We start from the raw sequence: 25286 nt of genomic DNA, 5'->3' as shown, positions 1-25286 counted from the left end.
CTACGGCAAAAAAGAGGAAACTCCATCCGACGACGCTGTATCAACTGCCATACCCTCCTCAGGTGCCCTCCCCCCGGTGGACACGGGGACGGACACTGGCACAGTGACGACGGACTACGATGTTGATATCGTCTCGGCGGACAGATCCCCACAACAGGGGGATTACCCACCGGATGAGGTGGGGTTGTTTCATTCCATGGTCGCTAAAGCTTCTGAACTTTTCCTGACCAAACGGGATAGACTGGAGAGAAAATACTGGGTGCCAGTCTGTCTCCAGGTGTCTGCGGCCACAACCGTTGCCAGACTCTGTGGTTTCAGCGACCGCGAGAAGGAGATCGTCAAACCGTTCCTCATCCACAGTGCCTCTAGACAGCGAAGGGAAGAAACTGGACGCCATGGGGAGGAAGGTTATTTACACCGTAGCGTTGACCATCAAGGCGGCAAACGCACTGGCAATCCTGGCCAGGTACGACAGTGAGCTGTGATAGAAGCTGGGCCCGATTCTGGTGTTCCTGTCTGACAAGGCAGGAACACCCTGTTCCATACCATCACTGTGGCGCTGGACATCGCCGACAACGGTTTCCGGCAGCTGGGGAATGGTATGTGTCTGTCGCCAAGGCTGGCTGAAGGACACAAATCTCTGCCAGGAAGTCCAGACGAGGATGCTGGACATGCCTGTCGATGGGGATAACCTCTTCGTCGACGAGTCCCTACAGGCCATCAAGGCAGATGCAGAGACGGCTCCTGCCCTGGGCAGTCTCCACCAACACTGCTCTTCCTTCTCCACCTACAGAGGTAAGTCAGACAGATCGAAGAAAGGTTTCTCCTGGTCATACCGTCAACCCTCCCGGTCCACGACCCAGGAGGCCTACAGAGGCCGTTACAAGGCCTACGATGGAGGTGGTCAGTGCTGTCGTCGCCCTGAAGGAGGAACGCCGGCACAGAAGCAGGATTGGACCAGCCAAGATGTCGGGCCCCCACCCATGCACCCTGGTGGGAGGCCGGCTATTGGGATTCGTCAGTGAGTGGGAGAAGTTCTCCACCGACAGATGGGTGCTGGACGCTCTCGTCCATGAACATACCCTGGAGTTTCAGCGCAGGTGTCCGCGGATCCCTCTGGTGGCCTGGCAGGAGCAGCACATCCCTCAACTCTCGAGGAGGTACGGCCATGCTGCACAATGGGGTGATAGAGCTGGTTCCACAATGAATCTGGGGATCCGAAGTCTACTCCAGATAATTCAGGATGGTCACGTTGCAGCATGTGCTCGGCCACCTGGAAGGAGGAGACTTCTTGACGTTGCTGGACCTGGAGGACGCCTACTTGCATGTCCCCATTCACAGGTAGCACTGAAAGTTCCTCCGCTTCATAGTGCAGGAACGGCACTACCAGTTCAAGGCCCTCCCCTTCGGCCTGAAATCAGCCCCCAGGGTATTCACAAAGTGCCTGGCTCCAGTGGCGGCCCATCTGTCTACTGGGGATACACGTGTACCTCAAGGACTGGTTCATCCGGGCCAGTGTGCAAGAGTTGGCCGTCGGACACACAGACAACTGTACGGCTGCTGACGCATCTGGGGTTCTTCATCAATTATCCAAAGTCCTGCTTGATACGATCGCAGAACACACTGTTCCTAGGAGCCAGACTCCATATGGTCTCCTGTCTGGCGTGGCCCTCGGAGGAGAGCACATCGGCCATTTTGGGGAAGTTGCAGCGACTATTGTCACTGAAGACCGCCACGCTGCGGACCATAAAGTCACTGCTCAGCATGATGTTGTCTTGCATCTACCTTATTCCGGCTCTGCAGGTTACGGATGCAACCTCTTCAGGAATTCCTGGACGCTTGCTGGGCTCAGATGTTCAAGGAGTTCTGTCGAGCGATACAGTGGTGGGGCGTTCACTCCAATGTCGCACAAGGCACTGGGTTCCAAAGCCCCCGTACCAGGAGACGGTCACCACAGATGCTTCCCTGAAGGGCTGGGGAGCCCACACCGGATGCCTACACACCAGAAGCCTGTGGCAGGAGAAGGATCTTCACATCAATGTCTTGGAGCTGCAGGGCAGTGTTCTGGGCCCTCAAGTCCTTCCTTCCGTCCCTGAAGGTCAAGGTGGTGAGGATCTTCACGGACAAAACCACCACCATGTTCTAAATCGAGAAGCATGGGGGAACTCTATCCCTGGCGTTCTCCAAAGAGGCGCAGGATTGGTCGCACCGGGACGTGGAGCAAGAGAAGTTCCTCATCCCCTTTTCCCCTTGACCGGAGACCAGAACACCATTGCAGACTTCCTCAGCAGTGAGTTACGCTCCTGCCATGAGTGGGAACTTCGGCAGGACCGGCCGGACCGCATCTTCATCAAATGGGGCAAGCCCCAGATTGATCTGGTTGCGACGGTGACAGTGAACTCCAAATACTAGAAACTTGCGGTATTTTCACCAACCGGGGATGCGTTCTCCTTCCCGTGGCAAGGCCTATTTCTGTACATGTTCCCTCAGTTGCCTATCCTGCTGTGAATTATCAATCAACTCAAACATTGCCGATGCAGGGTAATACTCATCGCCCTGGCGTGGCTGAGGCAGATTTGGTACCCAGACCTTGTCAGCATCGCCACCGGTCAAGCTGCTGGTGGTCGCGTATCTGCTCACCAGAGAAAGAGGCGCAACCCTGCATCACGGCCCAGGTTTGGTGAACCTGAGGGCTTGGCTCCTGCAGCCCTAGAGTTTAGAGGATACGGGTTGCCAGCGGACTGCAGGGAGGTCTTTGCTAAGGCTAGAGCATTGTCAACTCTTAAGTGCTACGGTTACAAGCAGAAACGTTTCACTACGTAGTGCTGGTCGCAGGAGATCACCCCTCTGAGGGTAACGGCCCCGCAGATTCTTCCTTCTTGTCCTTGGCCAAGGCAGGACTGACGCACGCCTCTATCAAGGGGCATCTGGCAGCCATCTCCCGCTACACCAGGTCTCCGGGAAGATCTTCTCTTTGGTCCCACTGTCTCATCAAGGAGTTCCTCAAAGGACTGTATCGAACGTTACTGTCAGTGAAGGCTCCTGCCCCGGCGTAGGAACTGAACATGGTGCTGATTGGGCTCATGGGAGCCCCCTTCGAGCCAATGCGTCGGGCCCTTCTCAAGTTCCTCTCATGGAAAACGGCTTTCCTTGTGGCCATCACCTCTGCTAGGCCCTATCCTACAAATAGCCATATCTGACTTTCAACGAATAGAGGGTGGTGCTGCGGACGCACCCCTCCTTCATGCCGAAGGTTCCATCGGAATTTCACCTCATGCCTTTGGTGTTACCTGAGTTTTTTTCTGAAATTTTCATCGCCGGCTTAAAGGGCTTTGCACTCGCTTGGACATTGCAGGTGCTCTGAAGTTCTACGAGGCATGCACACACAGTTTTTGGAAGACTTCTCAACTGTTCGTGAACTTTGGTCCTGTGAAACATGGGAAGGCCTTATCCAAGGCTTCCATCTCAAGGTGGCTCTCCGGCTGCATCACGCACCGCCATCGGTTGGCTAACCGACCGCTGCCCGGCCATCTAATGGCCCACTCTACCAGAGCGATTGCTGCGACGACATTCCTGTCTGGTGTGCCCCTGCTGGACATATGCAGGGCTGCTACGCGGAGGTCCATGCATATCTTCACGAGATTCTACTGCATTGACAGGGATTCCAGGGAGGAGTCCATGGTCTGCCAAGCAGTGATACGCAACCTGTCCGCTTGAGGCAAGTCTTTTTCAGAGGTAAGAGTATTTGCTTCTTTTGAGCCTTGCTACATCCTGTGGTTGTGTAATGTTGTACTCTGTGGTTGTGTAATGTTGTACTGCTGTTTATTCTTATTCATGAGCATGTGAATCCATGCCAGACCCCATGCTGGAGAAGGATCAAGTTACTTACCTGTAACTAATGTCCAGCATGGATCTGGCATGGATTCACATGCAACCGCCCCACCCCCCACTACCCCTTTGCGGCTCTTCTTGGTCATACTTCCACTGATTGCCAGGGAGGGGCATAGGGAGAGGACTCTCATTGGCTGGGGACAGTATGACCGAGAGTACAGTGATTGGTTTAGAGGAAAAATACAGTTTGCAAGTGAAAGTGCAACCGTTTTTTTCTTTTAGAGAGGATTCCCGGCCTGACGACGGGAAATATTCATGAGCATGCGAATCCATGCCAGACCCATGCTGGAGAACAATAGTTCAAGGTAAGTAACTTGTTCCTTTCATTTGTTTCACAATAAAGGTTATGTGATAGATCTTGAAATGCAGAGATTTGACACCACCATTATCTTTGTTACATTTGAGCTTGCCAATAGCTTTTACAAATTTCCCTTATGCCTAATAGAACACCTTTTTAAAAAAAGGATATAGGGAATATAATTCAAAACATGGAAAGCTGTTAGACTTTTAGTAATGACATCATCTTAATTGCCTCCAGTTGACCCCACCAGGTAATGTAAATGGGAGACCAAGAAGTAGTATATGCCTCTTATCAGAATTGCATATATTGGTTTCTTTGAAGAAGAGAGTAATTCCAAAGCAGTGTTTCCCTTTGGGGCCCCATGTGATACCTGTAGGCATAACTTCGCTTTTAAAACCTAGCTTATTCAAAGGTAACGTTTCACATTTCTTTATATTGTATTTCTATTTATTTGAAGAACAGGGATGGCAGTTTTGATCAAAAATTACTTACAATAGCACATTTACAGATGGCAGAGGCATTTGCAGTTAGGGTGTCTGTACAATAGCATAAAGATGAGAACAAGTGGGTGCCAGTTTGACGGGATGAACGAAGTGGAGTATAGAACAGGGACAAAACACAGGCGACTTACAAAGGTAAAATTGGTTGGGGGGCAGGGGGTTGAGGGGTGAGTGCTACAAATGAAGAGGAGTGCAAATATTCCAAATTACAGTATTATTCAGCACTGCAGGGGAGAGTGACGGGGTAAGATGGATGGGGTGGGGAAGGTTCTCCCTCTTTGCCAGTAGATGATGATTAAGCTAAGTTTTGAAGAGATCCTCAGTCAGGCTGACTTTGATTGTAATGGGCAGTGGGTTCCTCTGGAGTAGGGAGACGTAGCAGAAGCGAGAGGCACAAGGTGAGGCCTGGTACAGTGAGGTTGAGTGTAGAGGAGGGCACTAGATGGCGAGTAGACCGATACAGTCCACCAGATACCCTTGAGCATGACCTTTGATAGTTTTGCAGACTAGGAACTTGAAAAGGGATCCGATGTACATGCAGAGCCATCCAGCATGGTGAATGTAGGTTGAAGAGAGAGAGGGGATCTTGGTAGGTTGTAAGAGAGCGGTTGGTGAAGTTGAGGATGTTGTCTAGAGGAAGGAAGGCCAAGAAACAGGTGCAAGCAGTAGTTGTTTTCTGAAGAGTCAGGTGTAGGTTAAAGCTTTTATAGAGTGGTAAGAAATTACTGCATTTTCTGAATGTTTAGAATATTAATACAAGCAGCAGAGGTGGTGGTAGTTATGAATTGTTGTGGTCCAAGGTCGCTGTCGTTATGAAAGAAGACCCTCATCTTTTGAGCCTCAAGCAAGAGAGCAAGAAGCTCAGAGGAATGAGAACTGAAAAGGGAGGGTAGCAATGAGTGTCTGAAGCCAGGAGAAAGATGACTTCTGTTTTCAAAGTGTTCAACATGAGGCAGCATAGAACCATCCACTGGCTGATTGCACACAATCTGTTCCAAGATGGCTGTGGTGAAGGAGGAAAAGGGGTAGCTAGTGTAGGAAAATCCTTACTTTGTTTTAATTGAATGCACTTGTTTCATACTTTCCATGTGGGGCATGGCTAAAATATAAAGCTGAAGTCTATCAGACCTCAAATACAGGTAGTAAGTCTTTAGCAACCTATTTACAAGTGAAAAAAATGCACCATAATTCCGTACATTAAACGCAAATCAGATTTTTTGCTATGTACTGATATAGCTATTGTGGAGGTGTTTGCTGATTTTTATAGAGAACTTTCTAAATTGGATCATACTATATTCGAATCTGAGGTAAGGGAAAAGGGCACTAGTTGGTGAACAATCCTGCGCTGATCTCAAGTTAGTCGGTATTACTATTAATTTTGTATGCAAGGTCACAGGTGGTTGAGGTGAATCCCACGCCTCTTAGTAAGATTAGAGGAGTAGTCCTGGCTACCTTGCAAAGTTAGATTTTGGAAACAGTTGGAAATCACTTTTTCCAAAATCTAACTTTGCAAGGTAATCAGGACTTCTCTATATTCAGATCTGATTTTGAAGATTTTTTTCACAAATATCCCACAAACACTTACGATTCTAATTGTGATCTAAGGATTTTATGATTCCCCATCCTTATGAGATGAGTAAAGTCTTTACAGGATCTATCTTAATTGGGGCCTGGATAGTTGCATGCCAATTTTGATGCCCATTCTTAACGCCAACATGTTTCCAATTATACTCTTATTTCATAACGGACGCCAAATCCTCAAGGTCCTTCTTGGAAGATATGTTACTTCTGTTCTCTAAATCTGTTAAATTGCTGTGGCCCTTGAGAAGATGAAAAGAGAACATGACACTAAAAACAGTGGGTCAGATCATGGGGTGGCCAAGTCAAAGACTGAGAGCGTCTTCTGCTCACAAACCTTTTGTTGGCAGCAACCGCATACGCATGGTACATCTCAACAGTTCTCACAGCACACCAATTGTTAAAATGTATTTCTCAAATGTGGCCTGATTTCAGGAGACCACCCTAGTTCTACTGAACAGGGGAACTCTGGGAGTCTAGCCAATCCCAACGGAGGGAAGCGCAGAAAGTGGTCAAGGCTACGTCTCGGGAGAGGCGAGTGAGGTCAGGGGTCCACAATGAGTCCACACAGTGAAATACACAATGATTCTACTTAGACAGGCAAGTACAAAAATACTCTTTATTCTGGGTCCAAAAACACACTATGAAAAATGAATCCAGCAGGTAATATTATCACACACCACTCTAAATATAAAATATATCTAGTGTCACCTTTGGGTAGAAATGCATACCATTCACCTGAACACCTAAAAGTTAAGGTAAGTAGTTATGCGGGAAGAAAACCAGTCCACAAGAATAGAAGCCCTGACTTGAAGTCCAGTCCCTAAATTGTAAACTTTTGGGTACAATGCCCCATTCAAAGCTCCTTTTGGAGAGGGGACACAAGTAGGAATAGTTTGTGTGGTGATGAAAAGTGTTCTTAAAGGCTTCACAAGGATTTACTGTTAAGTACTTTTTCTATCAGTTTGAACAGCTTTTTAAGTAAATGGTTAAAAAGCGATGGAATGGAAGATCAAACCACGTTCTTCACAAACTTTTAGAATGTAGGAGATGCGATCACGGGTAAGTATTTCGAGTACTCACTGCTCTTACCCAGATTTTCCCAAAGGACTTGGCAGGTCAGAGGGGAGTAGCTGGAGGTAGGGTTTCTCGTCGTCTGATCCAGATGCCCAGGAGATGCAGGTGCAAGGAAGATTTTGGTGCCAGGACTTCCAAGAATTTCAGGCAAGTACATGTTTTCTACATGCCCCCTTATGAAGCAATTTGTTCTTCCTGGACACATTGTCATGACAAGTGATGAAGGGACCTTCTCCAGCATTGGATCTTTCATGGATTCACATGCTTAGAATATTCCCTGTTGACAGACTGGGAACCCTCGGTAAGCTTATAAAGCCGTTTCCCATAGGAAAACGTTCGACACTTTCGTGTCCGATCTACGTCGTTTTGGGCCGCGCTCGCACGCACGCCCCACTATGACCTAGCGGTATAAATGCCCCGCCCCAGCAGCTCCCTTCACATTTCAACTATCTCCAAAGTAGTGGGATCACCTCGTGTAGTCTACTATTTGGTTTAGGTTGTGCTGTTGCAGTTTTTCTCCTGATGTCGGGAAAAGCGCTGTTCCGCCCGTGTGCTACGTGCGGCTTGGAGAAGGTGTATGAGCGGGACGGACATATGGACTGCATATACTGTCTACACCCTCATCATTCGGCAGACAAGTGCGACATATGTAAAGGCTTCTCCCAGAAGACTCTTAAAGATCGGAGTCAAAGACTTGTGGCATAGTTGAACGACAGAGCGGGGGCATACCCGCCTTCGGAGGTGGGCTCCACGCGCAGTGCAGCCTCAGTGTCAAAATCTTCAGGTGCCCCGCGCCGCTCAACGTCGTCGGAACCCCCGGTGAAGAAATCGTGACCGGCAGAGAGAGAATCATTGGAAGGCCATTCCAAGGACTCTTCTTCGAAGAAGGCCTCTTCATCCTCATCTTCAGTGAGGAAAGACAAAAAGAAAAATCTAAATCCTCCTCGGGCGATCGTCCTATATCGGCCTCGAGTCGAGATGCAGAGAAACGCAGGTTGAGTTAGGAAAAGGCGGGAACGCCGCATAGGCCTGCACGACCACCACCACCGTCGTCGACGGTAGGGCAGTCGACTACTTCTCTGCCGCTGACGCAGTTGGCCTCAACCGTTCCTGGACCGCAGACTACGACGGCGTCGATGACGGAGCAGACTATCGCTTCGTCGACGGAGATCCCGCAAGAGGCCTGGCGTCCAGAGGTATACGACCCAATTTTGCCAGAGACACTTCTGCAGCAAGAGGCCTTGTCGGTGTCCTTGGGAGACGAGGATGTGAGAATAGCTGGCCCTGCAGACATAGGGTTATAAGTTACCAGGCCTCTCTCCGGGAGCATTCCGGGTTCTACCTCTCTGCTCAACCCACAGTCACTTTTGTCATTGGAAGTCTTATCCACGTTGCAAACGTTGCTGAAGACACGGGATGACGGACTACCTCGAACAACTGCGGCCAGGTTGGTCATCGACGACCTGGGCCCGTCTCGTCGACCACCGCCTTCAACCGCCGCGGCAGTGCCGCCGGATTCAAACCTCTCGGCCCCACGCCGCGAGGAAGGGGAACTGATGGATTCGGACTCGGATATCAGAGCCTCGTCAGTTGTCTCCCTTTCCCCCTCCAGGGAATCCAACCTGGGAGTCCGAAGCAGAATTGGAAACCCTGAGGAGCCCGGCTCAGCCGTCTCCCCCAGACGATATTGGGTAATTTCACACCATGATGGCCAGGGCTTGTGCAAAATTCGGGCTGGCCCAGGAAGAAGAGAAAAAGGACGGTTTTTTCTTTTCGACCACATGGGGAAAAGAAGGCCAGTGTTTTCAGTACCGATCCTGGATCATGTGTGGAAGGAAGGATTGCAGACCATGCGCCACCCTTTCTCGGAACCAGTGATAAAGGGTCGTCTAGAGAAAAAATGTAAGGCCCCGGACTCTACTCCCAAGTGCCTTTCCTCCCAACCAACTCCTGACTCAGTGGTATCGGCGGCGGCGGCGTGGAAGGCGAGGGCCCAGCACAAGTGCATGACCCCCCCGGAAAGTGAGGCCAGACGACAGGATGCTTTCGGCAAAAAAGTGCTGTCGGTAGGTGCTACCACAGTGAAAGCGGCCAATTCTCTAGCCATAGTTGCCAGATACGACAGGGAGATGTGGCACCGGCTGGCTCCTATACGGGAACACCTTCTGGATGAACATCGCAAAGCGGCTATGTTGCTGGTCAGGGAAGGTAAAGAGGTTTCCAATCATGCCATAAACATCGCAGTGGACCTCGTGGAGTCGGGGGTTTAAGCAGGTGAATAACGGTGTGGTTCTCCGACAGCAGGCATGGCGTAAATGCACCAACTTCCGACCGGAGGTGCAGTACAAGGTACTGGATATGCCTTTTTGAAGGAGACCTCCTCTTCGGCGAGAAGGTGAACGAAGCCCTGAAGGGCATGAAAGAGGACTCGGACACGGCGCGTTCCTTGGGGGCCCTCCAGGGTGGTCGGAGTTTCCAGTCTTTTCGTCCCTTCAGGGGAGCATCGGGAAATTCCAGATTCTGGGCATCGAGGGACAGATCCTTCAGTAGGCCAGCATACCCCTCCCAGGGATACAGACGAGCTTCGCAAGCGGCTAAACGTCGCCGAGACTACCAAGCCCCCAAGAAGAGAGCAGGTTACTCGTCGACGAGGGATAAGCAGACCAAGGACCAGCAATGACGGGCATCGGAACAATCTGGGGGGCAGAGTATCATGTTACATCAATGAATGGGAGCAAATAACAACGGATCAATGGTTTTGGACACTGTAAGATACGGACATTCCCTGCAATTCAAAAGCAACCCTCCGCACATTCCACCGGCGTTTGTAGCTCAATCCTATCTGAGCGTGTTGCAGCAGGAAGTAGCACTTATGCTACAAAAAGGTGCTATAGAATTGGTTCCGTCGTCACAAAGGGGTCAATGGGTTTATTCCCGATACTTTGTGGTGAAAAAGCCAAACGGAAAATGGTGCCCCATCCTAGACCTGCGCGCGCTAAACAAATCGTTGAAAAGCATAAAGTTCAAGATGCTCACGCTCCAAGAAGTGATACGGTCAGTTGAAGGAGATTTTCTGGCGTCTCTGGACCTGCAGGACGCGTACTTCCACATACCGATGTGTCGGCGACACAAGAAATTCCTAAGGTTTGTGGTAGGGCGGACTCACTACCAGTTCACAGTACTTCCCTTTGGACTGAAATCTTCTCCCAGAACGTTCATGAAATGTTTGGCCCCGGTGGCTGCCTGGCTGAGAAGGTAAGGCCATCATGTATACCCGTATCTCGACGACTGGTTGGTGAGGGGTCCTCCCCTATGTCGACGACAGGAGTCTGCAGGCCACCATGAACCTCTTACAACGGCTGGGGTTTGCGATAAACTTCGAGAAATCCTTGTTAACACCGTCAAGAAGCTTGGTGTTCCTGGGCGCACAGTTCGAGACCCAGTCAGGGTTAGTGGGACCATCCCTCGACAGGATCACCAAACTCAGTCGATTGGCAGGTCAGTTGAAAATCGATACCAGACTTTCAGTGAGAAAATGTACGTCGATCCTGGGCGCTATGGTGTCCTGTATTCCTCTGGTGGGCAACTGCCGCCTGTTCATGAGGCCAGTGCAACAGTTTCTGGCGGACCGATGGACGCAGGCTCGAGGCCTCTGGTCAGACAAACTGACCGTCGACGACGACGACGAGCTCCTATTAGCTCTTCAGTGGTGGAAAAGCATCCAGAATCTATCCAAAGATGTACCCCTACAGGTGCCGGAGTTTCGATTAACCATAGTGATGGACGCGTCCCTAACTGGCTGGGGGGCACACATGGGCACGCTGCAAACACAAGGCCGTTGGTCTCAGAGGGAATCTCTCCTGCACATCAACGTTCTGGAACTAGAGCAGTGCGCTGGGCCCTGAGGGTGTTCCTGCCTCACATCAGAGGGTCCACAGTGAGAGTTTTGACGGACAACACCACAGCGATGTTTTACTTGAGGAAGCAAGGCGGCACACGATCCAGAACCCTTTCCATCGAGGCTCAGGTGTGGCACTGGGCTCTGAAACACGATCTATCCATCGTAGCTCATCACCTTCCAGGAGTAAGGAACGAACAGGCAGACTCGCTCAGCAGAAATATGGACCAGATTCACAAGTGGGAAATACACTGGTCAATTGTCAAAGGTCTTCAAGAAATGGGGGCGGCCTCCGCTGGATCTCTTCGCCACGAAGAGGAACAAGAAGTGCAAGATGTATGCCAGCAGGTGGCCACAGGAAGGTTCTCTGGGAGAAGCGTTCTCCTTCCCGTGGACGGACAAGTTCCTCTACGCCTTCCCTCAGTTTCCTCTGATACGGAGAACTCTGCAGTGGATACGCAGGTACAGGTGCCGAGTCATCCTGGTGGCACCGTGTTGGCCGAGGCAGCCGTGGTTTTCCGACCTGCTTGACCTGTCGGCGGATCATCCGATAACGTTCCCGAAGGTTCCCAACTTCCTGTCCCGGGACGAGGGAACAGTGTGGCATCACAATCCAGACAGTCTCAATCTCACAGCTTGGCTCCTGACTTTTCAGAATTTGGTGCCTTGAACATTTCCTCGGACTGTCGGAAGATCTTACAAGCTGCGCGAGCCCCTTCCACCAACAAGTCCTACAGGTGTAAGTGGAGAAGATTCTGTGCGTGGTGTCAAGGACAGACGGGAGTGCAACCTCTGAGGGTTACTCCGGAACAGCTTCTTCCATATCTACTACACCTAGCAAAAAGCGGATTGTCCTTTTCATCACTAAAGGTTCCCCTGGCGGCCATCTCTAGGTTCACAAGAAGAAGGAAGTCCTCTCCCTTGTTTAGCGACAGGTTAGTGAAACACTTCATGAGAGGTTTGTTCCGGACATTCCCTCCGGTTAAACGTTTTCCACCAACGTGGAGCCTGAATATAGTGCTAGCAGGGTTAATGAAACCACCCTTTGAGCCAATGGCCACATCGTTGATGAAGTTCTTGTCATGGAAAGTCGCTTTTCTAATGGCTATAACATCAGCTAGACGGATCTCGGAGTTGCAAGCATTGGTCATAGACCCTCCATACCTCAGATTTTTCAAGGACAAAGTGATTCTGTCAACAAGTCCTCGTTTCATCCCAAAAGTTCCTAAAACTTATCATAAGAACTCATCCATTGTCCTGCCCACCTTCTTCGCGACCCCTTCATTGGCTGCGGAAAAGTTCCTACGTACCTTGGATGTCAAGAGGGCTCTAAAATTTTACCTTCATCGAACTCAACAACTTCGATCTACGCAGCAACTCTTTGTTGCATATGGCCCTTCGGCAAAAGGGAAGGCAATTTCTAAACAGGGACTGGCCCGATGGGTCTCGTCGACGATTGCCTTCTGTCATTCAAAAGCGGGAAAACCGCTACAAGTACGTCCAAGAGCTCATTCAACCAGGGCGACTTCGTCGTCGACGGCGTTGTGGGCAGGGGTACCACTGACAGACATTTGCCAGGCGGCAGCATGGTCAGTGCCTCACACATTTACCCGCCACTACTGCCTCGAACGACAGCATGCGGACGAAATACAAATGGGAAGAGCAGTCTTGCGACATCTATTTCAATAAGGTAAGCCCTTTTTCAAGAAGGGTCTATGCTGATTTGGATATATGTATGGATATATAGAGATAGAGATAGATAGAGAGATAGATAGAGAGAGAGATATATATAGAGATAGAGATATGTTTACTGTTATTGCTTTTTATGGATATTGCTCTGTGCAGTTATTGTGGCACACTTTAAATACGAATCTTATGTAAACGTGAGTTGCTATATGCAGGATGGGGTGGGTGCCGGATTGCATTCACACCACCTCCTTTTTTCAGGATCACTGCTGTGCATTCTATTCTAAGCATGTGAATCCATGAAAGATCCAATGCTGGAGAAGGGAATAGTTTCTTACCTGTAACTCCATTTCTCCAGCATTGGTATCTTTCATGGATTCACATGCGCCCGCCGGCCTCCCCTAAATGCAATTGTCTTGTAGTTCTTGGTTTCACCCCATTCTGCTTTGGAGGGGTCGAAATCTGAAGGGAGCCGCAGGGGCGGGGCATTTATACCGCTACGTCCAAGTAAGGCGTGCGTGGCCCAAAATGACATAGATAGGAAACGAAAGTGTCGAACGTTTTCCTATGGGAAACAGCTTTATAAGCTTACCGAGGGTTCCCAGTCTGTCGACGGGGAATATTCTAAGCATGCGAATCCATGAAAGATACCAATGCTAGAGAAATGGAGTTACAGGTAAGAAACTATTCCCTTCCAGCTTGGTTTCGATCAGTATGCTGGATATGCTCCTAGGTGTGAGGGGTACGACGGAGGGGTTGGTGGAGGGGTGGAGAGTGCTGAGCCATTCATTGCCCCCTAAGACCAGAGACTTCCGAGGTACTATTAAGGCCAGTATGCCACTGGGTTGTGTCCAGAAATGGCAATAATTCTGAATTTCACAAGAGCTGGATGATCTCACCCAGCTAAGTCGGTGCTCTCGCAATGGCTCGGTGCAAGCCTAATTCTTTTGTGCTTCTTTACGATACGTTTACTCAGTCTTGTAACAAATCAGTCATTAGTGTTTATTTACTGTAAGTATATCTTTTTCTTTTTATTTATCCAATTGTTATGGATATTCTTATTCAATGTAAAGCAGTTACTGTAGGAAGCATTTCCTAAGACAGAACATGGTTTGACTCGGTGCCTATGCATTTCGGAGCGATTCTCCATCCTCGGGGCTATGTTTTTACCATGTTAAATATCACACAGCAAATCCATTTTTGAGTATTCTATGCAGTTTAAATGCAAAAAGTGAGAAACAACAAGAAGTAGCACCAGGTACGTACCATATGTGTCCATGCATAATTACAGATTCTGGTCGAACACAGTAGAAAAAAAGAGAAACACAAATTGCTAGAATTAAGAGTTTGGATTCAATAATATGTAATGAGACGTATGTACATTAAAACCAAAAAAGAAACACACAAAAATGTACATCTTACCCATAGCCGTGTTGCTGTACTTTCAGTTCTTTTTTTAATCTTTCACACACCTTTGCAACATATACGCAACAAGAATGCAAACTCTGCAGTGGCCAGACACTGAACATCTAAGACACACGTCTAAGACACACGTCTGAGACACACGTCTGAGACACACGTCTGAGACACACGTCTGAGAGACACGTCTAATCTAGCGCAAATCTGCTTCCTCGTATTGGAAGTAGTAACCAAAAGAGAACCACATGAAAATATACAAAAAAAGACTTGACGGAAGTGAAGCCTTCTGGATTGAACGCTTAGAATCCCTTGCTCCCAAGGCCCTAAATGAGGAGATCAATTTGGGATGCTACCTATGAGATTTGATTGCTAGATTACCAATGCCAATTGCAAATATGATCGGACTGCACAAGTGTAATCTCTAATGAGGAGGTTTCAATGTGTTCTGTAGAAATCACCCACCATTTAGGCGTATCACCATAACATCATGATGCCAATTAGAAGATTGAGACCACTGATGAATAATACAGTATCATTGATAGCACCACTTAGAACTCAGAATAAAAAGTGCATTAGGCGTATTTCAGAAATGTCTTACATCTTACAGACTTCCACTTTTGCTAAAACTTGGAACTGAGAATCAGAAGTGTATGAGGTGCGCTTTTAAAGTGTTTTACAACTTAGGACCTCATGTTAGCTACCAAGTTATGTATGTGATAGAATTCCATGCACATGTTTCCCAACCTGAACCATGCACTTTAGGACCATAAGTAACAGTCTGATAATTTGAGTATGTTACTGACACCAGCGCACGTCCGAGTACATAACTTGAGTAAATACGCCAGTTAGCCATACCGGCAACTTTCCAAGGAACACACTTTTGTGAGCTCACACCAGCATTCTTTCTGTTAGCAATGGTTATAAAATGGATCGTAACACAGAGTCTTCGGTTTGACAATCCTTATCTACACTAACAGTGTTATTGAGTATACACCAAGTTACTAATGTCTGCACATTAGATTTACCTTTCATCACATTCATAATCCTTATGATCGTATTCCCGTTCCCCTGTAACCAAGGGGACAAGAGATGCTGGCGCATCAGCACGTCTGCTGCCTTTCCGCGTCGCCACGCCAGCTCGTCATGGCAACAGTATACAACAATACGCTACAGAATCGCGTGCAAACTAGCAGCCTCATTCTCTTCGTAGACATGGCAGTGAGTAAGTAATCGCTCACTTGAGCTCAGACAGATGCAACTTTCAGAGACAAAAGGCAGTTGGTAACAGCCACTTTCTTTCACAGCATACGCCATCACAGTTCGAGTACATGAGGAAGTGGAACCTCACAGAACGCAAGGTAAACTTGCTTTCTAGCATACAAATACATCATTTATTTACACCTATTGGTGTCGTGGAAACACAGGTCAGAAAAATAAAGGTTTTTTTTCTTTTTTTTTTTTTAATCTTTCCCACACCATTGCAAGTACAGCAACACGGCTATGAGCAAGAGGTACATTTTTTTTGGGGGGGGTGGATTTGTGTTTGTTTTTTGGTTTTAATGTACATACGTCTCATTACATATTATTGAATCCAAACTCTTAATACTAGCAATTTGTGTTTCTCTTTTTTTCTACTGTGTTCGATCATAACCTGTAATTATGTATGGATACATATGGTACGTACCTGGTGCTACTTATTGTTTATCAGTTTTTGCATTTAAACGGCATATAATACTCAGAAATGGATTTGCTGTATGATATTTAACATGGTAAAAACATAGCCCTGATAGCCCTGAGGTTGGAGAATCACTCCGAAATGCATAGGCACTGAAGTCAAGCCATGTTCTGTGTTAGGAAATGCTTCCTATAGTAACTGCTTTACATTGAATAAGAATATCCGTTACAATTGTTAATGTTAAAGGACATTTGTACCGTGCACTATCTCCACCGGAGTGGTCCCCTGGCACTCTGGCGGCTCTGAAAGAAGAAGGAAGGGTGAGTTAGTGGGAGGAAGCTGGAAAAGTGCAAGAGAGCAGTGATGTGCTGTTGGCGGCCGCAGCCCGGTGGGTCAGTTGGCTGGCTCTGGGGTGTTTGCGGACGGTAGTCGTCGTGTACTGTTGTGCAAGTCTGTGTTTTTTGTTTTGTTGTTGCAGTGTAGTGAAGTTTTCCACAGGTTGATTTAAACCTGGATACATACGTCTTTTCCCTGAACAGCCTATGTAGCAGTTGTGGACTTCTGTCAAATGGTGCTTTTTCAGTTCAGAATTTTCCTCAAAAGACAATTTGATTTTGCTACTTCATTTGTTGTTACCTTTCCGGGTACCCTGTACAGTCTGTCTCTAGGCTACTGTTTTGACTTGCGTGCTTTAATAGGCCATGTACACTTGTTTGAGCTGGTGACGTGGTAGACCCCATTCATTATTGCAGTAAATTCTACTAGACTAGTAGTTGATGGACAGTGTTTTACATAGTTTTGTTTTTTTATTCGAAACCATTTTTATTAACCTACAATAATAAACAGGTATTTGTGTTATGAACATAACATCCTGCGTATAGATGACCAGTGGCAAAACAAGTGTTTGCATACCTGAAACAACAAACCAACCAAAATGATCCAACTCATGCACACTTGTATGGTTACAGTTCTGCAACTTGTTTAGGTTATTGGTGGAGGCTCCCGTATTTCCAGAGTGTGTCCCTCTTATAACCTGTGTGAAACCTTGAGTACCACCTCTCAAATGAATCAAATCATGGTGGTCTAGTGTCATAAGGGCTGCACTTTGCTTGTGTTACTGCAATCTATACAGACACTACTATGCTTACTTCCTTCATCCCCTTGTAGACCGCTCTGTACCACACTGTGGTCTCTGCTGTCGTGTAGCGCTCCAGGTCCACCCCCATGCTTCAATCCTGGGTCCCTTGGGCCGACTTCCAAGCCATTGCAGTTCTGCATTTGGCTATCACGCAGATTAAGTCCTTCGTCTTGGTGAGGTGATCCATGTGTTTTTTCCCCTTCTTGAACAACCCCAACCATCAGGCTTCAGGGTGCCATACATGTATCTGTATTCCCCCCTGGTCGCTTTATCTGCAACCGCCTGTCAAAATCTCATGATCACCGGGCAAGACCAAAACACATGCATGATGTCTGCTATGTCATGGGCGCATCTAGGACACTTCAGGTTCCCTGCTCCCTGGAACAATGATATCCTGTGGGGTGCGGTGGGCATGTATGCACCTTGTGAGAGGTACAGTTGTGTTAATTTAAATCTGGAATTTCTGGAGACCTTTTAAGTGTACAGCAAAACTATTGTCCATTCAGCATCCGTAAATGCCCTACCCAAATCGCCTTCCCATTTTTAGCACACTGCTCAGCCTTCCCCAGTCCATCCAGGACAGAAGGAGCAGCTGTTCAGTCTCGAAACAGTGTGTTGCAGCTCTGCCGATCCCCAGAGACACTCCTCAGCTCCACAGGGGTGCTACATTGAAGCAGACCCGGCGCTGGGACCCCCAGCTATCCACACCTTCTCTGATCGCCTCGGGATCTGGGTGACTGGAGCACACGAGCGCCGCTTCAAGTCATGCAGGGCCGCCCACTTGGTGGTTGCCATGCAAACCCGGCCTTATTTGGAACTTCGAGGTTGCTGCCACCATCTTGGATCCCTCTGTTACCCAGACGGTTCCATGCAGTACCCATTCTGACACCTGTGTATTCGATCAGCAGTGAAATTGGGGCAATTTTAAAGCTTATTTTGAAGGGATCATGTAGGAGCTCAGGTATTGGGCAGCCTCACTGCATGGCTGCTGGCCACAACCCCCCAGTGTTTGTCATAGTTATGCGTTCCAGTGGGATCACTCATTCCTTATATCTGTCTCTTGCTTTTTCTCTTACGCTTTTGCTCTTTTACTCTGGTCCTTTTTCTTTCGTGCTCGCACTTTTTTTCCTCACTCAGATATTCCCGACTTCTGCCCTCAGATTTCCTTGTGAACTTCATGATTATCCTGCTTGTTTATTTCTGAATACTTCTTTGGATGAAGAAAGAATGGTTCTCAATGTGGATGTCTGCAGTCACCTTAAATTGAATTTCCACAATTAAACCGTTGGATTCTAGATCAGGCTTTCATTTTTGTGGTGACCCTAACCCTAGGAAATGCACAGGAAGGGCAACCTTTGCACTCTTGGGTCCTCTTTTGTATCCTACAGTGTGGTACTGCTAAAGGGATCCCTTTTTCAAACGATATTCATACACCTGCTTTAAGGTAATAAACAGTGTTTGTGGCTTTCCTGCGCCACATTGTATTATGATATGAGTAATATATAACGTCCCTGAACACAGGTGTTTCTAGGCGCAACAGGACAAAGGAGGGAAGACGGAGGGAGGATTAAGACCATCTATCTTACTAGGCCTTGTGTCATTCAGATTGGGGAAAGGGAGAGGGGGAAGTGCATGGGAGAGGGGAAAACATTGCAGCAATGCTCTAAGTGTAGCCAGGGCAGCGCGGCTCTGGGTACTGCAAGAAGAACAAGGGATTGTAGGGTTACAGTTAGAGCCCCTTAGTGTGTGGTAGGCTTGGAGGCAACGCAAGGGTCACTGCTCAAGGGCCTGGTACCCAGTGAGACTCTGGGGGTAGCCAAGCAGCCAGTCGGTACAACAGACGGGTAGATCGGGTAGGTCAGCAGGAGAGAGAAAGCCGAGAAGAGGAAGTTTTGAGCTGCTTCCGAAATTTTAGGTGGTCTGGCTCAAGTTTGAGAGGGACAGGGAGGTCATTCCAGAGGGAGGTAGCTGAGCGAAGGGCTCTGAGGGGAAGGTATTTTGGAAGAGCGCGTTGGATTTCGTGCGGTCCCTCGCCCCAGAAAGTCTTGTGGATAATGGAAAGGGTCTTGAACTTGATCTTCGCAGCCACCGGAAGCCAGTGGAGAGATTTCAGGGCTGGAGAGATACATCGCTGGGCTTGAGGCCAAGGAGAAGTGTTGCGGTCCTATTCTGGATTAGTTGCAATGGGTAGGGAGAAGAGGAAGGCAGATTGAGAAAGAGGCTATTGCAGTAGTCCACTCCAGAGAGAACCAGGGCTCTGTAGACGGTGAGCTTCTGGGGGAAGGCGAGAAAGAGAAGAGTCCCTTTGAGGAGGAGCAACTTATTTATTTTATTCATTGTTTTCTTGTTACGCGCTTATACAGGAAGTAAATACTGTTTCAAAGTACCCACGGAGCAACAGGGCGTGGACATGGGGATGTGAAACAATTAAACAACTAATACAATTAAATACATAAAGAAATATTAAATACAGTGGGTCGGGGGGGCGAACCTACTACGCCTTGTGAGTGTTCAGAACATGCACATGCAGAAGGAAGGGCGAATGGGATAGGTGCTGTGGTGGTCATGTGTGAGCAACAGGTGAAGTGCAATATAGAGTAAGTGTGAAACTCCATGGAGGAGGGTGTGCCGAGGCAAGTGCAGAGGCAAGACAGAAGCTGGGGGCGATTTGGTGTTGAAGGTCAGGGGCGCGAGGATGCAGAAGGGCCCGCCACACCAAACCAACTGTGAAATTAGCAGAGGAGAGTGGTGGGATTCGGGGGGGCAGGGTAAAGAGGAAAGTCTTGAGGAGCTTCCGGAATTTAAGAAAGTCCAGCTCAAGACCTAGAGGGAGTGGGAGGCTGTTCCAAAGAAGGGAGCCAGGGTAGGAAAGCGATCAAACACCTGCCCTCTGTTTATCGAAACACTTTACACACAGAGTTGGTGCCAGAGGAGCGCAGCGGTCCAGAGGAGGAATATTTAGTTAGAGAGAGTTGCAGATAGTGTGGTGCCCGGCCCCAGACAGCCTTGTGGATGATGGAGGGATAGCTGGTAGTGGGACTTCTTGGGGACGTCCGAGATGTGAGGAGAGAAAGAGCGAGTAGAGTCGAAGATGGCACCAATGTTTTTGACTCGCAGGAAGGTGAAGGAAGAGGGCCCAAGACGGGCAGGCTGAGCGAGAGAGGGAAAGCAGGGGCAGGTGTCCCAACGAGAAGGATCTCCGTCTTACTGGCATTAAGACAGAGATCATAGGAGGCGCACCAATTCTGAATCGCATATGCACACAGGAATGAGCGAGAGAGAGGAGAAGGGAGGAGAAGAGAGCCTGAAGGAAAGCTGAGTGTGATCTGCATAACACTGAAAGTTAGAGGAGAAGGTAGAGATCAGGTGGGCCAAAGGGGCCAAGTAGAGCTTTAAAAAGAGAGGGGTGATGGAGAGAAAGGGACCAAGTTGGTCTTGGGAGGGGCGGTCAAAGAGGAAGGAGGTCAGCCACTCTCCAGGGCCTTATCTGTGATGCCCAGTTAATTACAGAGTCGATTGATGGTGTGGTTGGCCGTGTCGAAAGCAGAGTAAAGATCAAGAAGGATGAGGACAGAAGGAATGCTGGAATCAAGGTTAGAGAGCAGATCTTCACAGGTGTTCAGGAGATCCGTTTCCATGCTTCTGACAGCTCTGAAGCTAGACTGAGGGTCTTGGAGACAACCAACAAATTATGTGTGGAGAGTAAACTGGAAGATGGCCAGCTTCCAAGAGTTTGCACAGGAAAGGGGTTATGGAGATTGGGTAACAATTTGCCAGGCAGGTAGGATTGGCAGGCGGCTTCTTGAGAAGGGGGTGCGCAAAGGAGAGGGGAAAGTTACAGTGGCGAAAGAGTGATTACAGAAATCGGCCTAGGCTGAAGCGAGGGTGTCAATATGGTCCATGATGGTTCTGGAGGAGCAGGTGAGCACCTGTTTGGACAACACTTTGATAGATCGGACTTGTCTAGAAACCTTGTCAAGTGTTGTCAGAGAAAGAGGAGAAAGGAGGAGAGGGATAGATGGCCGAAGGGGGGGCCGAGAGAGGAAGAGGGAGAGGAGCTAGAGGACAGGATGTCCTGAGTTTTAGCAGAGAAGTGAGAGGCCAGAGCCAAACAGAGGGCCTGTGACGGAACAGGACAGGTAGAGAGTGCAACAGGATTGCCAGTACCTTGCAGATTTTAAAGAGTTCGGCCGTGTTGCTAGAGGCTGCAGAGATGCAGGCTTGAATGTGTGCTGTCTTGGACAGGACAGTCTGTATTGCCTTTTGGAGCAAGCGGCAGGCCAGTTTATCCGAGGATGCGCCCAAAGCCCTCTACTTCTTCTCAGCCACCCTGCGCTTGCATTTCAGGACAGCAAGGTCAGAATCATACCAAGAGTTGCACTTGGAGGTAGGCTTCAGCCAGTTCTCATGACCGGGGCAAGGATGTTCACGGTGTTGGAAATAGGAAGACGCAGATTAGAAAGGGCTGTCGGGTGTGAGTCAGCGGTAGGAGGAGCAGAGAATGTAGAGGCAAAGGCATCCACTGACGCACGCTTCATGGGCTGAATGACAGAGAAGGTAGGTGGCAGTGCTGGGGTGGGGGGGGGGCTTTGCCTGAGGGATAAAGAGTTTCAGAGGAGGAAGATAAGGGTGCCAGAGAGGTGGTGGAAGGAGTAGCAGGAGAAGGTAGGAAGTTGATAATGATAAGATGTGGGATACGCCTATCAAAAAGGAGATTGGGCTGATGGCCCTGAACCAAGATAGTGCCGTTCAGATAGACATTAATGATGGTCTTGGAGGAGTGGAAGGGGGGCCAAGAGGACCTCCCACCTAGTGCCACCGTTAATGGGATTGGAGGAGAAAGGAGATAGAGCAGAGACCATATGAAGGGTCCATATTTCTGGAGAGGTGACGACAAGGAGGATGTCAGTCTGTCTGGAGGAAGCACTGGTGTAGGTATCAAAGATAGGGAGGCCTGGGTTGGAGACCAGGATGTCCCTCTTGAACTTCTTCCTTCCAGACTTAGTGAGAGGGATAGGGTAAGAGATAGAGTAGCAGTTGGAGAAGATGTGAGAGACGGAGAGCATCATAGGGGTGCAAAGGAGGTAGATGGAGAAGTGCGTGAGAGACGAGAGCGAGATGCACAGCCCTGTTTTTGTTTGTATGATGGAGGAAATATTAGACGCTCTCTGCAATTCCGCCACTTGGGATTCATTGTAGATGTTTTGCAGCCACTTTGCGTTGTACGTTCACTCCAGTTCAAATGCCTCAGGTATTTTAATCCAAGTAAAATAACAATTTTGGTCTGAGGCAGAGGCTTCTCAAAATATATCTATCAATATTTGTGTTTTTTGTTAATCTTACAATATGTCTCTAGAGTAAGTGGAAATGGATGGATATTTGAGTGCATATGTTATCACCAAATCACCCCCCCCCCACATCCCGCCTCCTGTGGCCCCTGCTCTTTGTTTAATTTGGTAAACACTGAGCGGAAATGAGCAGTGATGGGGAAATTGCTGGCTATGTTGGTGGCCTGGCCATTGACTCAGCCTTAGGTGCACCCGGGCCTATGACGGCGCCAGTGTTAATTCGCTCAAACTCTACTTGGAGATGGGGATTTCACCACAGTATCATCTTGGAGCTACCTGCACCAGATAATTCGTACTAGCACAAAGATACATACCCATTGGAGGGCAGCAACTGTGTTGCTTGACATACCACTCTGCTCATTACGTCATTGGAATCACGCCTTGAGAACGACCTGATAGGTCGAAACAGGTGTCGGCTGCTTAGTTACCAATAAATTGGACTTGAAGCCAAATCTGCACTTTGTTTTATGGACTTTTCAATAAGAACTTTGGGATCTGCGCACTGATTTTACCTTCCATTCTGTATCTCATGCACCCGGGCCTATGATTTGTATCTACTGTAGGAAGCAGGACTTCCTAGGCAATCAAGGGTTCCTATGACAATTTTTTTGTATTCACCGCACTCTAAAGCCATTGCCTAATTCACACATTTAAGAATGATATGAAATGTGCTCCCCCTTCTGTCCGGTCTTAAGATTTAGTATGCAAGAATGTGATAATTGTGTTTGTGTTTTGTATGATGGAGGAATTATTGGTAAAACATAGACTGTGTTGGGCAGCATAGCTCAGTGTACCATAATAGCTAGATGTATTCCCATAGTCTTGCCCTATATGTTTTATGGGGTCGTGGGTGAGGAAATTATTTCAAAGATTTTGACGGGTGGCCCCACAGTGACTGAAGGTGTAGGCTGTGACTTCATTGTTTTGAACGTGCTGCAAAAATAAAATTACACTTTTCACGATTCAGATGTTCTGCTTGGTATTTGTCAACCATGTCTTCTTTCTTTCTTCTCTTCCAGGCAGCTGCAGAGGAACTCTGCCTCCTCCTTGGGCAGGTTTTTCAGATTGTTTACACTGAGTCCACCATCGACTTCTTAGATCGAGCAATATTTGATGGGGCCACAACGCCAACACGCCACACCTCAGTGCATAGTGGTATGTGCAAGACAGATTTGCAGAGACTATGAAGAGGTTCAGGTGTAATGCCAGTAACAAATGCTTAGTATCTTTTGGCATGGTCGATTATGGAGGACATACAGAGGAACATATGGGCACATTGAAAGTTACAAATAGCTTCTTAAATAACTTATTTCATGTGATTTAATATGGGCTCTTAGATTTCCCTTTCAAGTTACACGTTGAGCATGGATTTACAACATGTCTCCTAAACTGATTCTAGTCCCAAATCCATTTACTTACAAATATTTATACAGTCTATCACTGTCGGTGGCCCCTGATCAGCCCTAAATTGTTGTTATTTTACTTATGCCGCTTGTGAAACATGAAGCTAGCTTTGTAAAGCAACTGCAGTTTGGTACAGTGGTAGAGATGGGGGGAGGAGGAGCAGCAAAGCATTCGTTTATATAGCGTGGTCATCGTTTTACGGCAGGCTGTGAGCAGCCCTCTGAAATAAAGCCTTGTCGGTACCTCCACTTCTATATAGTTCCAGTTCTTTGCCAAAGCTCACCCTACAGCAGCCCCCACTGACCCCATCCCCTCTTCACTTATCCCCAATGTCTTCCCACTTCTAGTAACCTTTCCTCCTTCTGTAACATTTGTCTCACCACCTCTACCTTTCCTACTGCCTTTAAACATGCAATTATCATACCTATCCTAAAGCAACCTACAGCTATCCCCCTTCTTGCTTCTAATTTCCGTCCTATATCCTGCTTACCTTTTCTATCCAAACTCCTTCAGCACCTTGTTTATTCACGTATCCCATCATTCGTGTCTAGCCTTCCTCTGATTGTCTGGTTTCCGCCCCACTATTCAACTGAAACTGCCCTTCTCTATGTTCTTCACTGCTCGCTACTCCAAACACTCATCTATTCTTATTTTACTTGATTTGTCCGCCGCCTTTGACTCTGTAGATCATTCTTTGCTCCTGGACTCGCTCTCCTCCCTTGGTCTGCGCGGGTCTTTTATATCATTGTTTTCATCTTACCTATTCAACCGTACCTTTGCTGTCTCTTGGGGCGGCAACACTTCTCCTCACGTTCCTCTGGTCCATGGCGTTCCTCAAGGTTCAGTCCTAGGTCCCTTTCTATTTTCCTTATATACTTCCTTTCTTGCCCCCATTATCTCATCCTTTGGAGTGTCACACCACTTCTATGCTGACGACACCCAGCTCTCTATCCTTCTCGTCCTTCTCCTCGGAAATTCATCAGACTCTCTCAATGTGCCTCACCGCCATCAAGTCTTGGATGACCTCTCACTTCCTCACTCTCAATGCCGAAAAAACTGAGGTCCTATTCTTTCCCACTAACACTCTCATCTCGCAATCTCCTCCCTCTCCATCTCTTTTTCCCCCCTCCTGTCTCTCAATCTCTCCCTCAACCTGCAATCTTGGCATTTACTTTGATTCTAATCTCTCCTTTTGACCACCACATCTCCCTTACATCCCGCACCTACCTATTTCGTCTCTAAAACGTTCGCAAAGTCCGCCCTTTCCTCACTTTCCACGCTACAAAAATCCTAATCTCCTCACTAGTCTTCTCCCGACTATTCTATTCTGTTCTGTTCTTTGGTCTTGCCTGATCACGCCTTGCTCCTCTT

General features: G+C 48.1%; 1 protein-coding gene across 4 annotated transcripts in view; it reads left to right on the top strand.

Annotated features, from left to right (window-relative positions):
• CCM2 (CCM2 scaffold protein) overlaps positions 1-25286 on the top strand; it is a 553948-nt gene that overhangs the window by 392092 nt on the left and 136570 nt on the right. For all 4 annotated transcript variants that reach the window (XM_069645812.1, XM_069645811.1, XM_069645813.1 and 1 more), the window contains one exon: positions 23531-23666. In XM_069645812.1, coding sequence (XP_069501913.1) covers positions 23531-23666 — 136 coding nt within the window. The remainder of the gene's footprint in view (positions 1-23530; positions 23667-25286) is intronic.

Source organism: Ambystoma mexicanum, chromosome 2p, assembly GCF_040938575.1.
Source record: "Ambystoma mexicanum isolate Mex_15411 chromosome 2p, UKY_AmexF1_1, whole genome shotgun sequence".
Lineage (NCBI taxonomy): Eukaryota > Metazoa > Chordata > Amphibia > Caudata > Ambystomatidae > Ambystoma > Ambystoma mexicanum.
Note: the sequence above shows the minus strand (reverse complement) of the source record. Positions and strands in the feature narration are given on the sequence as shown.